At 45.6% G+C, this 16,173-nt stretch overlaps 1 protein-coding gene across 9 annotated transcripts in view; it reads left to right on the top strand.

Annotated features, from left to right (window-relative positions):
• The window catches only part of TNFAIP8 (TNF alpha induced protein 8), a 110,607-nt gene that overhangs the window by 43,013 nt on the left and 51,421 nt on the right, over positions 1 to 16,173 (top strand). For 6 of the 9 annotated variants that reach the window (XR_008555814.1, XR_008555811.1, XR_008555812.1 and 3 more), the window contains exon 1: positions 4,593 to 5,030. The exons of 1 other annotated variant lie outside the window; for it this stretch is intronic. Coding sequence is in view for 2 of the 8 variants with exons in the window: in XM_028149696.2 (XP_028005497.1) it covers positions 5,018 to 5,030 (13 nt within the window). In the remaining 6 variants the exon portion in view is untranslated. Of the gene's footprint in view, positions 1 to 4,592; positions 5,031 to 5,511; positions 5,555 to 13,629; positions 13,842 to 16,173 lie in introns of those variants that run through there. 2 more of the 9 variants (XR_008555813.1, XM_054714970.1) reach the window with 2 other exon arrangements.

Genomic DNA, 16,173 nt, shown 5'->3' with positions numbered 1-16,173 from the left:
AGAGGAATTCGGCCTGGGAAATATCAAACGCTGCGTATTAACTAGAAATTCTAGAAATTTATAGAGACCTTGACTCTGAATTGGAGAGTTTTTCTTGGCAAATTGAGAGTTTAATTAATTGGATATTTTATTACTAGGGATCATGTTCAATTTCACATGAAGGTTTGCAGTGGAAGAATGCTATAAAGTGTCAAGACGCTGTTTATACTCAGGTCAGGAGAAAATGAGCCACAGTCCAGCGCCAGCGTATTTATTGCAGCAGAGGCCCAGTGTTTCTCTGCTCCGTATGCTGATGTAGTGTTTTCGTTGGTGGGGTAAGTGTGAAGAGAGATGTGAGCCTGCATCGCGGGAGACAGACGTGAATGTTCACTCTGGAGTCCTGACACCGGCTCCCCCCGCAGCCGCACGCCACGCAGCCAGCGGTGTGATTTCTGCGCCCGCCTTCAGCCTCTCGGGGCTGCCTCATTCTCTCGCTTGTGAAATGAGGTTGGATATCAGAGGTCTTGCCAATACTGAGGTTAGGTGATTCTAGGAGAGAAAAGAGAAGGACAGGACTTTTGTTTGTTTCTGATAACATTTCATAAAATTTATACTTAAAACATAGAAACACATTCTGTATGGTAGCAAGGTCTGCCTTCCCACACGTATTTTCCGTGCAGCCCGTTTGGGGGAGGCCGTGGATGACAGCTGAAATGATGACAGGCTTGAGAAGTCTCACCCCAGCCCTGTCTTCGCTGCCAGCGCTGGCCCCCTGCAGCTCTGTTCACACGGTTTAATTCTCGGCCTGGCTCCGAAAGGTGGGTTGCCAGGTGTCCTTTTCATATTCCAGACAGCTCCATATTTGTGCTTTCTGTCTGGTTAAACCAAGGTCACTGTCATGATATGATAGGAAGAGAAAAACAGCCAACAGGTTTGGAGTAAGACACACCTGGCATGGGCCTGAAGGGCTATATTGAATTTATGGAGCTCCGTTTCCTCACCTGCAACCAGAGGGCAGTGGAGCCCACCTCCCAGGGTTCTGACGAGGACTGAGTGACCCCAGGGAGAGCGTCATGCACGCTGCCCAGCACCCAGCAGGGGCTCAGCCAATGGGACTTCCCTCGTGGAGGCATGAGCCATGCACTTTTCTGCCCGTGCGAGGCCTCCTTCGGTGAGAGAGGGTGTGTCTGACTCTCTGCCATCTCTGTGAGAATATCTGTAAAACGCTCCTGGAGCACCTTGCCACTCTCAGGCGGTCCCCCCCCCCCCCCCCCCTTCCTTCCTGCTTCACCAACGACTGCTTATTCCTTGAAGAAGAGGAGAGGGACAAAGAGAAATTGAATCTAGGAGACTCTGGTGCGGCCACAGTTACAGGGAGGCCCATAAAAGAGTGCAGGTGACTGAGCATGCAGAAGAGGAGGGTCCAGAGAGAATGATGGGGAATGGGGGAGCGGTTGGAGCTCAAACATAAAGAAAACACCACTACTCTTGGCAGCCCCTTATCATACCTTGCACTAGGGACTAGAGAGCGCCTTGGGAATGCCCAAGCAGGAAGGTCAAGGTGTTTCGTAGACGTTTCCAGTTTTGTCTCCGACGCTATAGAGTCGAATGAAATAAACAAACCAAGATATCTTTTTCATGCAGGCACATTTCATTATTCTTGTGGTGATTTTGTTGACTGTGCTGCCGATAAGGATGTAGGTGGCTATAGAGGAAGTATTTTTCTTGGGGCATGTAATAAGCAGTCCATGAAACTGGGCCAGAGAGAGAGAGAGTGTGTGCTGTGGAGGTTGCTCTGGGAAGGGAGGGCCTACCTCGCACGGCTTCTCTTCCCAGCCCTGCCTCATCTTGCAGAGCCCTGTGGAATATGCTGCTTAACCTCCCTCTCTCTCTGCCAGTCTCTGGAAATTGGAATTGCCACCAACTCTCACTGGGTGTGGGGACAGCGAAATGATTTAAGCCAGTGGTCGGCAAACTGCGGCTCTCGAGCCACATGCGGCTCTTTGGCCCCTTGAGTTTTTAGCAAAGGCCAGCTTAGGAGTACCCTAATTAACTTAATAACAATGTACCTACCTAAGTTTAAAAAATTTGGCTCTCAAAAGAAAGTTCAGTCGTTGTACTGTTGATATTTGGCTCTGTTGACTAATGAGTTTGCCCACCACTGATTTAAGCGATAGTGCCCTGCTCGGAGGAGATGCCTAGATGATGCATAGATAGCACATGCCCCCGGAAGAGGAGGATCTGGTTTTCTCTTAGCTGCCGTCAGTCACGTGGTTGCAGATAGGTGGAAAAGATATCAGATAAAGTGGACCCAGACTTCCCTAATGAAGGCTCCCACGGTATCACCGTGAGGCTCTGGGTGCCTCTGTCACCGGCAATGCCAGTTGTACTCCCAGGGCTGGGGTCTGCGGGCTCCCTGCTCCAGCTGCAGAGCTCTGCTCCTCAGAAAAAGATGGAGAGCCACGTGTGTTCCTGAGCATCAGTTCCCCTAACAGAGCTGGATCTGGGCAGATGTCTGGTCACTGGGCCACCGGGCAGGGTTTCTAGGGCTGGCAGTCCTGCTGCCTCCTCTCCCCTCCCGGCCTCAGGTGCGGGGGATGCCTCTGCCGTGGCCACCACAACTGTTGATCCTTGAATCTACTGAGACTGTTCCAATTTGCAAGTCCTAGGGAAGCATAGGAGAGCTGTATTCATATTTACAAAGGCAACCGAAGAAAGTTAGGTATTTTTTCCATAAGGCTAATCTGTGAATTTTGACTGTTTCACAAATCTCCCTGATCTTTAGCCCTGATCTATGATTCTTCTTTCTTCCCACATAAAGTAGGATGACCAGACAGAATATATAATGACAACTGCCGGGGTAGCTTAAAACAGCAAACTTTAAATAGATCTGAGCATGTAAGACCCGGGCATTCTGGTCTCAAGGACAAGAAGAGGGAGGGATTTCTTAAGGAAATGATCCCCTGCCTGATTTGTAGCCCATCCAGATGTACTGATGGGTAGTTGTTTTTATGGGATGCTGTACCACTCTTCCTCCAGCCGCCCCTCCCACAGCTGCACTCTGCTGCTCCTTCCTCTCCCATTGGTGGTGGACCGAGTGGTTCCTGGTAGCCACTTAGCCATGCAGCTACCTCCGGGGACACATTTTAAGGAACTGTGAGAGGCCAGTCCATCTGTTCATTTCTGCTCTTTGCACATTGTAACTTACCCTTGGACTTGCAACTGAATCGGGGTTTGGGAAGTCCTTGTGCTTTGGAAACTTGCACTTCCAGGGGGAGTATTCTCTTGGCATCTTCTTTGACCCTTAGTCCCTGATGAAATCCTAGCATTAAGGAGCCCATCAGAATTTGGGATGATAACACAAAGACACGTAAAAGGGTGGTTTCTAAGGTGTAAAATTCAAACCATTATGAGTTAGTCACATGATAATGCAGGCTAAAGAAAATAAAAAAGGTATAGTATGTTTGTAAATTGATGTTGATTTGATATCTTTTTCAGCCTTCTCTCCAAATTAGTAGTAGACATTAATCTTTTGCACTCGGATGTCGAGTGTGACTCGACACGGTTAGCATTAGAATAAAGGAATCGAGAAAAAAGCAAGCGAGTGCAAAGGGTTAATGAACTGAGCCCACTAGATCCAGTGCACTTACTATTGCTCTTCACTTGGTATCTTTTCTGCTGAGTCCCTGGTAGGCTCAAGGAAAAGTGTTATTGCTTCAGCGGATAAAAATAAAATCAAGAAACTGACAGGTAGTAGAGGTAAGATAGATAAGTCACCGTCGTAATATAAGGACAATGGTGAGTAGGTACCCAGAAAGTGTTATCAGAATGCTCCAGGGAGCTGCCATGGGGTTGAAGGAGGACCCTGAAATCCTACATAGTTGGAGGGGATACTCAGAAAAAGGCTTCAGGGAGGTGGGGCCCTTGAAGCACATCAGGTAGGACTGGCAGGGTCTTACGTGGTGGGGTTGGGAAAGGGAAGGATTTGTGGGTGGTGATGACTATCAAAGCGCCGGTAAGTACATAAGCTCCTAAAGTTCTCTTCAATAGTGTCTGTGCATATATCTGGGTGTCTGTGTGTATATATTGTGTGTGTCTAGGTACAGTCATATGTACATTTTATTTTTATAAATATATATTTTATTGATTTTAGAGAGGAAGGGAGAGGGAGAAAGAGAGAGAAACATCAATGATTAGAGAGAATCACTGATCGGCTGCCTCTTGTACACCCAACACTGGGGATCAAGCCCACAACCTGGGCATGTGCCCTGAATGGGAATCGGATGGTGACCTCCTGGTTCATAGGTTAGCGCTCCACCACTGAGCCACACCAGCTTGGATTTAAAAAAAATAAAAACCTTATATTCTCTTCAAAAATGAAAGACCAAAGATTTTAAGTAGAAGCATTGCCCAAACTCCATTCTCTACTTCTCCTGAGAACGAGAATACCTCCGAGCAGTACTTCCTATTAATAGACATTCATGTTTATACTGGTCAGGTAGGAATGAGGTGTTTTTTGATTTTCTTTTGTCCAAGCATCTATGATTGGGGCTACTCCCTTTTTTAAAAAGTATGTTGAAACGTTAGACTTCCTGTTTCTGTTTGATTTTGAAAATACCTCCTGCTCGCCTATCACAGGTAATCTCTGTGTTCTTGTGTAGCCGTGGTTTACAGGTAGCAAGTGCAGGCAGCAACCAGTCCCTCCTCACTGGGATGTGGAGATCTATCTGGAGTCACAATTAAAGGCTACCGAATGCATTCCACTACAGGTGACGAAACCCAGCTCCCAGAATAACAAGCAGGACAACTTTTAAAGTGACTGTTGTTGACCAGTGTCTTCTGTGCGTTTGCTTGGTAAGCTCATGGTGGACTTTTCTAAAGGACGGTATAGATTTTTCTGAATTATTCTCGGGGAGGACGGACTCTTCCTGAAGGTGAGACAGATGCCATAGGATACAACAGGGTGGCTGTGTGCGTTCCTCCCGTTGGTGTGACTCTGCCAGGACTCTGTGAGGCTGTCCTGATTGACAGGGAGAAAATGCTGAAACTAGGTGAGTTAAAACTGCCCTCACACTAACTGGGATTTAATGTGCATGACGGAACCTGGTGGAGAGTTCAGATGACTAAGTAACCTGGTGTTGTCTGCGAGGGAATGACTTTTTGTGGCAGCTTTAAGGTGGTTGTGTTCAACAAATCACGGCTTTTCTTTTGCTGTGACTCTGGGTGTGGAGGACTGTTGTTAAGCTGAGGGAGGTTTGACTACAGTGGGTGGAAAAAATGGCATCCATAATTTGCATGTAGACAGTTTCATTTGTAGATAAATGAAGGCTTGAGATGTTTCAGAGATGGGGCTCTGAAAAGATTGGATAGCTTTTTCACTTAAGGTTTCTTCTTTTTTTTTTTTTATATAATTTCCACAAGTTTATTAACTCTAAGGCATCTCCGGTTGCCAGTGGTGTCTGGTAGTGGCAGTAACGCCATGTGATGGCCTGCAAACTCAAGGATATTTATTTCTGTTCTCCCATTGTGTAGATGTTTGTCAGAAGATTCCTGCTACCATTTCCTCTAACAGCCAGTAAGCAATTTTATCCTATACATAAGCCCTTCTTGTACTTTTAAAATCCACCTTAGGCTTGTTTTCAGCCATATTGAATGCTTCTACGAGTGTACTTAATTTTTTAAGGCAAATTTGGAATTTTTTGAGGATTGAAATAAAGAGAGCATTTATACAATTTTTTTCAAGTTTACGTATAATATTTATTGAAGTTTATCTAGAATTTTCCTGCTCAAAAAAACTTTCTGGAGCTTAAATTGAATGTTAGAAAGGAACTAAAAGTGTGAAGACGTAGGTGGGTGTTAATATATCTAGATTCTTGACTCATTAATTGAATGCTTGTCAGCTAAGGCTATTATTTCCTAGACCCATGACTTCTTCTGTGATACAGAATGTGGTCACCGGCACATCCTGTGTGTTAAATGTTCATTTGCCTACCAGGTGCCTGGAGCTGTGCACATGATTCTCTGTCAGCCTTCTTTCTCTATGCATATAGGCACATTCTATCCGATCTATAAAAATGGTTATGTGCCTGTGACTGTATATCATGGCACATAGGCAGTGGGGATTAGAGCCAAGTTTGGCTGGGAAGGTTTTATGGAAGAAGGGGCTTGGGGTAGAGTTCCAGAGGGAGGAGGAGTTATATACTTTGGCAGAAAGAAGAAGCATACATAAAGCTTCCAAGGCTGGAGTGAGTAAGTCAAACACATTCGGGAATAAGCACGAACCATTTCAGAGCAAGTGATATATTACTGGTTGAAGATAGCCAGGCTGAATGTGAAGAGGCAAGGGGAGGAGTGTGGGAGAGAACAGGGGGGACTGTGGGAGCTTCTCTAGTCTATGTTGCTGGTAAATGTCACCCTTGGATGCCAGCACCCTGGCCATGTTGCCACCTAGTGGAACTGGCCAAGATGCACACGGAAGCATCACCCACCTCTTCTCACTTCAGGTCAAATTAATAGTGTGGTATTGGTGGTAGGGAAGCTTACTGCTCTTTTCTCCTAGGGTATTTTAGACGAAGAATTAGACAAAGGAGGTGGATGTAACCATGTTCTCCAAAATTATATTAATTTTGCCTTAGGGGAAAAAATTGAGCTGAATGCCAATAAATATATTTAAACATATAGAATGCATTTATCAAATATAAAGAATTTCCCATAGATAACAATTGCTGAGAGTGCGGGACATACATGGCCCTTTGGCTCAGCGCATGGAGCGTGTGGAACCCAGCATTGGAGACATTCTGCAGCGGAGTGAAGGCACAGCCCATCTGGCTCTGGGTTGGCTTGTTATTTCATGTGGTTGTAGAGTCCATCCTGGTACAGTGGTGAAAGAGGAGAGCCCTTGACATGGATCCCACAGCCCACAGACCCCAGAGCTGGAAGACACTGTAACGAGCTGTGCTTAGCCTGGCCGGTGTGGCTCAGCAGTTGAGCATCGACCCAGGAACTGGGAGGTTGTGGGTTTAATTCCTAGTCAGGGCACATGCCCGGGTTGCGGGCTCAATCCCCAGTGAGGGACATGCAAGAGGCAGCCAATTGATGATGTTCCTCTCTCATCGATGTTTCTATCTCTCTATCGCTCTCCCTTCCTCTCTCTCTGAAAATCAACTTTAAAAAACAAACAAATAAAAAGAGCTGTACCTGCCCTCCCTTTCACCCATCCTTGCATGTGTCCATTCACCAAAACTTACTGAATTCCTGTTACGTACCAGGCACTCTTCTAGGTACTGGGGAAATGCCAGTGAACAAAGCAGATAGAAGTCCCTGCCCTTGGAGGGACAACCTTCTGGATAATAAGCAAACAAATAAGTAGACCATTCAGAGGTAGAGCAGGGGAAGCTAGATCAAAGGAAAACTAAGCTAAGATTTATGTTAGCTACAGCTTTTAAAACAAGGTAATAAGGCTTTTACTATGGCATACTTTTCTAGCTACCGCTGGCCTTTGGCACCTGTATCCTTAATTTTTCTTTTTTTACTAGAGGCCCAGTGCACGAAGTTCTTGCATGGGAGGGGGGTCCCTCGTGGGAGGCCTGTACTGTCTCACAATCTGGGACCCCTTGGGGGATGTCTGACTGCCAGTTTAGGCAGTCAAACATCCCTCTCGCAATCCAGGACTCTAAACTGGCAGTCGAATATCCCTAAACTAGCAGTCAAACATCCCTCTCGCAATCCAGGACCACTGGCTCCTAACCACTCACCTGCCTGCCTGCCTGATTGCCCCTAACCTCTCTGCCTGCCTGCCTGATCACCCCTAACCACTCTGCCTGATCACCCCTAACCACTTGCCTGCCCTCCTGATCGCCCCTAATCACCTCTGCCTTGGCCCCCACTGCTGCGGCTTCGTCTGGAAGGACATCTGGAATGACATTCGGAAGGTCATTCAGCTGTCTGGTTTAATTAGCATATTACACTTTTATTATTATAGATACGTTCTGTATTTTTAAAAATACATGAATATATGGTGGGATACTGTTAACTGATAAGCTGAAAGGGGGATAAGGATTGTTTTGTGTGTGGGGACGGGGGGAGAAGGATTTGCTATTGTGTGTCCTCACTGAGAATGTGCTATTAGACTCATCTGAAAGATGTGAGGAAGCCAGGCCTGTGAGTATCCTGGGGAAGAACATTCTGGGCAGAGGGAGAACAGATGCAAAGGCCCTGAGGTGGGAATGGGTGTGGTATTCCAGGAAAGGCCAAGGGGCTAATACGAGGAGGGGAGATGAGCCAGATAGGTGGTGAGAAACCAGAATAGGTGGCACCTTGTGGACACTTAAAATGATTTGACTTTTACTGGGCAGGAGATGGTCTAGTGTAATCTACTAATTTTATAAATGAAATTTAGGACAAAGAAGTCAAATCAAGTGTCCATGGTTATTCAGTGTCCTAGTGCCAGAGCTGGGATAAGTACCTGCCTCTGACCTCAGCATTCTTCCCACCACCCTGCTGCTTGGTGGGATGTGGGCCACACACCGGCCCAGACTTCCAAGTGTAGTGACTCCTCCAGCAGCTGTCTCAGCGGTTCATTTTGGTTATTCCCCATTGTGTCCTGCCCACCTACAGAGGACCCGCTGCAAACACAAGAAAGGGTCAGACCTCTCATCCCCAAGGAGTCCCTTTTGAAATGTTGCCTTTCTTTGTTTTCATCTGGAGATAAATCCTTCTGGTTTTATAAATACTATAATCTCATAAACCAGAATCTACAATCTCCTAAAGCCTCCCTACATTCATTGCTAAGTTACTTGGATACAGTTAACACAAGATAAGAGTGACTGATTGTTATCAAATGCAGTTTGACCTGGACAACTTTCGCTCAACATTCTTTGTCTTCTTGCTTTACTTTGAGTCAGTTCAAGCCTTTGTTTTTCCTTCCATTCCTTTAGATCTTATGACTGTTGTCCTCTGGACACAGTCCAAATCTTCTAATTTCACTTTCTGTCGAAGGTCGGACTAGTGCTAAGTATAGAGAAAAATAACTCTCTGCTGTCACCTGTGTCATCCGCTCTCCTCTAGTCACCCATGACCTGTATTCTGTGGACGGAGTAACATGAGGTATTTGTGTAAGGTTGTCCCATCTTGTGGAGAGAGCTAAGTCATCCCTGACTCTCTTGCCTCTTCTTTCCCTTCTTCCCATCATGGATACCTCGAGATTTACATTAGCATCTTAATTTGCATTTAGAATTGTATAGCACTTTTTCTGTGTGTTTTTTAATGTTCACTTGTGTACATTGTTTATAAATGAGCTGTCGAATCCTGGGGTTAACACTGATTGGCATCCTTTGGTATCAGTACTTCCAGTAGTCAGTTCTTCATCTACCCCTAGAGCATGAGGGCGAAGACCCCCACAGTCCTTTGCTTGTGGTCTTTGGGAGAGTGGTCCTCGCTGGCTTGGGGAGAGCCTGAGGAGGAGTGCTTGCTGGGGAAAATCAGTGATCAAAACTCAAGACAACAAAGCAAATGCGGAAATGCGGGTATTTACCTGGGGGTTGCTACCAGCAGCAAGGAGGCCTTAAGAAAACGTGACAAGAAGCATTTCTTCATTTCCAGCTTTTGAACAAGTGTTTGCTGCATGTGGGTGGTGGATCCCAAGAGTGTTCAGTTACAGGTGCCTGCAAAGACCGCCTAATTAAAATGCCGACCGATTCCCCCAGCTTCCAGCTTCCAGAAAGTCATTCTGTTGGAATTCAATGTTTCGGCCGTAAGACTGCTGAGTGGAAGTGCAGGAATGCAGTGAGCTGTGCGCTCGGTGCCTTCCTCAAAGCAGCCGCAGGTGGACTTTAGCATATCCTAAGGCAAAAAGCTGGCCTGACCCTAATAGCCCAGTGCTGCCTGTTCCTGCTTAATAAGTTCCTACCCTTCACAAATGTGTCCCTGAGCTCCTTACCACACCCTTGGTTCCTGGGACAAATCCCAGGGCAGGCCTGACCTGGCTCCTGGCTCCTGGTTCATTAGTCTGGAGCTTTTGCACACCTTTGCCTACCTTACAAGTCTTGGCCCTGCCTCCTGTCAGGAAGGTGGCCACCAGTGATCAAAACTCAAGACAACAAAGCAAATGCGGAAATGCGGGTATTTACCTGGGGGTTGCTACCAGCAGCAAGGAGGCGTTAAGAAAACTTGACAAGAAGTATTTCTTCATTTCCAGCTGGCAAAGATGTCCTCACACAGGGCCCATCGGGTAGCCCATCGGCGATGGTGGGCAGTTTCATGCTGGGAGTGGAGGAGGAAGCCCAGGGAGTCTGGGCCTGTCTCTCAGGCTCTCCTCCCCGCCTGTGCCGCTGAGATTTCTCAGCAAACCGCCCCTGGGGGCATGGCTGTCAGTTACCTTTGCCATCGGACAGGCTAGCCTTGGCCTTGCAAGAGAGGGGCCTCCAGACTGTGCTCTGGCCTTTGTTAGGCAGCGAGCTTGAGGAAATGGAGAAGAATGGGCTGGTCATGTGGTGAAGCCGGCAGCAATATTAGAAGTCCTCATTAGCTGCACAGGATGTTATATCAGTTAGGGCTCTTATGCAAGAGAGAGAAACCCAGTGTAGACTGGCTCGTACGAAAGAGAATTGTTTATTAGCTTACGTAACTAGAATGAGTTTTGATTTAGCAGTTCAGTGATGGCAAGAACCCATTTTCTTTCCAGGCTGTCCTCTGGTTGAATTTCATCCTCAGCTTGCTTTCTGTCATGGTGGTTAGATGTCTGCAGCAATTCTAACTTCATATCTGCAACACTCTGTCCAGAGGGAGAGAGAACTGACTTCCGGTGGCACTATTACAGGAGTGAGTGACCTTTTCTAGAAGTCCCAGAAAATTTCCGGTGTCTCATTGACTCACATTGGGCCTTGTGCCCAGTCTTAAGCCAGTTTACTGACTATAGAATGTGCTGTGTTGATTGGCTTAGTCTGGATTGCCTAAACCAATCGCTATATGGTTAAGGGGATGGGAATACTATATCTGAATTAAAATGGTCAGGGCTGCCCGGCCGGTGTGGCTCAGTGGTTGAGTATCGACCTATGAACCAGGAGGTCTCGGTTCAATTCCCAGTCAGGGCACATGCCTGGGTTGTGGGCTTGATCCCCAGTAGGGGGTAAGCAGGAGGCAGCTGATGGTTGATTCTCTCTCATCATTGATGCTTCTATCCTTCTCTCCCCCTCCCTTCTCTCTGAAATCAATAAAAGCATTAAAAAATTAAAAAATAAAATGGTCAGGGCTGAACCTGAGAGCTAGGGGTGGGAATAGTTTCCCCCTCAAACATTACAATGCAGAGGAGGGAGGATGGAAGTGATGGCTGGTCAGCTACCGTGTCTGCCACAGGCTTCCGTTCACTGTGTTTTTTCTGTTGCTTCTGGTGACTGGCTATGATATAACACTGTGAGCGGAGCCCTGCATATTGGATTCCACCCCTCACCCCCAAGACAATGACACAGATGCTATCAGAGAGACCAGGGACACATACTCCAGGAACTGCGGATCAGGAAGGGAAATTCTCAAAAGCTGATAAAGCATCCCCAAGGTACCTTAGATCTGGTCTGGTAAACATTGAACAATGAGAATAAGAACTAGATAAAATTATTACAGGCAACCTTTAACGTATGGTAATTATAAGTCCCCACAAAACACTGAAGTCCAATACCATTTTTCTTTTAAATCAGTGTAATACGGCCATCTGTCCCTGTAAAGAATACCCCTACCTTGTATAGATATGAGCCTAATTGCCATAGTTGATTATTTTACCTATTTTAATTGATATTACTGGGCTCTGCATAATATAAAGATTTTGAAGCTGCACACTAATAAAACAAAACAGGGCAGTCAGTCCTATAGGGCTTGATCTCATTTACCCCAGATGGGACTCCTAGGAGACTGCTGTCTAGGGCAGGGAAGGACTGGGACAAGTTCAGAGGGCTCTTGGAGAGGGAGAAGCATGGTGATAAAAAGGAAACCACCACTTTTGTCCTGAGTAAGTTGGAGCAGAAAAGCAAGCAGTTTATCTTTGCAGATGAAATTCATGCGTGGGCTACAGGATTACAAACTCAGAGCCTGTCTCCAGCCAGGCAATATTCCCTGCTGTGCCCCTGCGGGAAATACGTGCACAGAGGGCCAACCAGGGTAGAGGAGCCCTTCATTATGGATGGGCTTTGACTGAAATCCTAACGATGACCTTGAGTGAGCTGGACTGTCTGTGTGCCAGAAATCAAATCCAGGAATACTGGGCTGGGCTGCAAAAGGTCATTGGTGCCTAAACGCATGCTGTGTCCCAGGGTGGCTGGCTGCAGAGAGGACACCTCCACGGTGGAGGTCTTGGACATCTAGTTCTAGTCCCTGTGAAGACACTTGTAGGACAAACTTTTGAGCATGTCCTATCAACTTGCTCAGCCTAATTTCTCATTTATGAACAAGTGTGAAGAATAAAGAAATAGAATGAGAGGATCTCAAAAGCTTCTTTGAGCACCAGCTTTCTGATTCTCATATGTATATATATATAAGTCTTTATTGTTGAAAGTATTACATATGTCCCCCTTTGTCCTCCATTGATCCCCTCCAGCCCGCCCCCGCCCCCTGTCCTGGGCCTTCACCACCCTATTGTCTGTATCTAGCTTTCTGATTCTTGGGTTCTGTGCAGGGCGTGATAGGAAGTGTCCTAAGGAACTGAGATGAGGTTGAAGTAGAGACTTAAATCCTCTGTGCCAGGACAGACAGACAGATGATGGCACAGTGTATTGCATGCTGCAGATGTCTTAAATAGCCACCAAGTGGCTGAATGGCTGGTTGCCCCAAGTTGAGTGTCATTTTTTAGACGCTACAGATACTGCAGTACAGCCACAGCTCCCTGAATAGCAGGGTTGTTTCCCTTGCCAAGCCCGGCTTGGATTGGATTTTGGCTGCCAGGCTTGTGTTCTGTGACATCCAGATGTCAGGGATCTTGTGGGATCAGTGTACATGAGGCGAGATCAGAGAGACACTCTGGCAGATCCTTCTGTTAAAACGTGGTTTCAAAGCCATGGTCACATGGCTGATTCTGAGGCTGATGAGCCCCACCGGTGTTTTTGGTTTCCTCTTTTGCTAAGAGTCTGATTGCCAGTGGTGTTGCACGCTGTTGTGGTTTATTGTTTTTCAGCCACCCTATTGCTCAATAATCCACTCTGAAACGGTTAACACCGGAGCTCCACCTGAGTAGGAGAGAAGTTATTTGTTTGTTCTTAATATCAGTTTATATAAGCCAGTGGTCCCAAACTCAAATGTCTGCAGGAACCAGGCAAGAAATACGACTGTGTAAATGGTGCTTTGTATGATCAGGGGCCTGTAGCCAACTTGCAGAGAATGGGTCCCATCTAAAGGCATTAAAGTTCAGGTGGAAAACAAAACGTATCTGGCCCAAGAAAACCCTGTGAGCTGGATTCAGACCTAAGGCTACCAATTTGTGATTCCTGGGCTATCTAATCTGACTAATCAGCTATCGTTGTTATGTTTGCTCAACTTCAGAGATGCCAGATTTTATGAATGTGAGCCTTTTGTAATTTTGTTTTTATAACACATTTCAGCTTTTTACCTTAGATTAAAAGACTGACTATTATTGGGATAAGTGGTAAAAACAATAATTTTTACCCACAGATTGGAAATACTTCAAAAGAAATAATGTCCTCATGAAAATCATTTCTTTGGTGCATGGCCATTGGAGGTTGAATCAATTTGGAGAAGCAGAGATAGAAATCTCAATCAAAACAGTTCTGAGTGTTTTACAACATTTTAAAAATTGCATCACTAAAGATAAGGAATCCCAACCATTTGAAACATATACTTCGGCCCTGGGAGTTGCCTGCTGAGTATATACACTCCTTTTTGCCTTTTCTTACTGTTAGCCGGGGTGGGGTTAGTGACCAGGGTGCAATTGGAAGTGGGGCAATCTTGTTTTCTCAAACTTCCAACCCACCCTACACTTCTACCATTAGTGCCAGGAATGAACAAAGAAACCAGGGAATTCATTTATTCTTAGATGTTAGTCACCCGTGGGACTTTCTGCCAAGGGATGCTTGTATTTTTAAAAGAATCTGATGGTGGAACAGAAAATAGGGCTTAGGCCAAAGTACCACGACTCCAACCAGAGTACTTCCTGTCGTGCCGAGAGGATGATTGGAGGGTTGGGAGCCTCCCAGGTAAGCCCTTACGTTGCCTGGCTTCAGGTAAGGCCTGCTGGACTAGCACGAGCCACTGAGCATGGAGTGGGGTTTAGCTTCATTCTGTTTTGTTTGCATAATTCGAACTCGCATCAGAGTCCATGCAAATTATTGCAAATGTGTTTCTGTAAGGGACAGATGGCACACCTTCCCTGTGTCTGGTGCTGGCTAGTGGGAGAGTTCTGGGAATTTAAATATTCCTTCAGCAAGGAGACTCAAAGCTGTGCTAAAGTTGTGTTCTTTTGACAGTGCTTTCTCTTCAGAGTGCTCTCAACTTGTTTCTTTCCGTGAGACTTTATCAGCCAATAGTCCACCAGTCCTTTCTGCAACTCCTTGCAATTTGGCTTCTGCCACCAGTCATGTTACTAAATTGTCTTCCTCAAAGCTCCCCAGTGACCACCTGGTCATCATATCCATTGGCCTTTATTAGCCTTTCTTTCTGACTGGTGATTCTTCCACCCATGGACTATTACGCATGCTGCTAACTCTACCTGGAACCATTCTTTCTTCTTTTCTCCCTCACCTCCTCTTCCTTGGCTAATTCCTGATCCTCAATTCTTAGCTTGGGCATCACTTCTTTCAGGAAGCTTTTCATGATCACTCCCTTCCCCAGGTTTGGTTTATGAACTTGTCCTATGAGCTTTCATAGCACTCCATACTTTTCTGCTGTTGTACTTATCATACTATATTTTATCATGCTCTATTTTAATTAGTGTCCTCCCTTCTTCTCCACTGTATGATAGACTCTGTGAGGACAGGTACCATGGTGGTTTTATCTACACCATGTGCCTTGTGCCTATACATGGCAGATGCTCAATAAATATTTGCAGAATGAACTACCTAACTGATGATGACATCTGAACAGCGACGTCTACATTTCCCGTAGAGCCGACAATGAAGCCCTGGTTTCCTCCATCAACATTTGGTTCTTCCTAGGACCTCCAGTTAGAAGATGTAGACGTGTTGTTGAATATTGTCAATATCTGCCCCTGAGGAAGAAGGCGGCTTTCAGGAAACCCAGGCCATTCACCTTTAGCCACTTCATGACCAGGGAGCAACTCTGTGCATTGCTTAGGTTAAACAGTGATGGCTACCTGTCGATGCAACCAAAGGAGAGATGAGTTTTAAGGATTCTAACTACTAACAGAGTGGGTAACACATCGTTCGGGAGACCAGGCTAATGGGTGATAATGATTTTGCCATCATTGTGGAGAAAGAATCTGAATATAACTGGTTGGCAACGGTAGGGAAACATATACTAAGAGTTAGAGGGAATGATAAGTGCTGTGTAGCTATAAAACTGTGTAGACATTACTGTACTTTCTGGACCATTTAAGGAATTTCCAAAGTAATTTTAACGATGTGCAGTTTCACTTTAATGATCTTAGAACCTAATATCCCTCCTCTCACCTCTGAGAACATGATTCTGCTATATGATGGTGTGACATCTGTAGATCTATGTATGGGAACAGGCTTTCTAGAGCATTTAAGAGGAATGTGAAATCCTGATTGTATGCATCTTCTTGTCTCTTGAAATTGGATAGACATTGTTGATTGGGTGTAATAACAATAAAAAAGAACAACTTTATTAGACAAGGTTTAGTGAGCAAAAAGTAGGTTCATATCTAAATTACAGAATAGTGTGATTAACAATAGTAATTTGTAAAAAAAAAAAAAAAAAAGTATGATCCATAGCCTTTGTTTAGTGAAGATTGCTATGCAATCTACTTTAGAAATATTTTCATCAAAAACTGTGCAGCACTTTCTTGAAGATCCCAGATTATATAGAAACTAGTCTGATAGAAGAGGCTCAACCATGTACCCACACTGGTTATCCTGCTCAGACCTCAGACTCAGGTGTGTGAAATGGAACTCCTCTCCTTCCCTCCTGCCACAGCCATTGCTCCTCTGGACTTTCCCTTTTCTATGAATATCTAGCTCCGTCTTTCTCCAAATCACTCAGGTTCACAGCCATTGTGCA

The sequence above is a fragment of the Eptesicus fuscus genome, chromosome 4 (genome assembly GCF_027574615.1).
Source record: "Eptesicus fuscus isolate TK198812 chromosome 4, DD_ASM_mEF_20220401, whole genome shotgun sequence".
In the NCBI taxonomy this organism is placed as follows: domain Eukaryota; kingdom Metazoa; phylum Chordata; class Mammalia; order Chiroptera; family Vespertilionidae; genus Eptesicus; species Eptesicus fuscus.
This window is presented reverse-complemented; position numbering and strand designations above follow the sequence as displayed.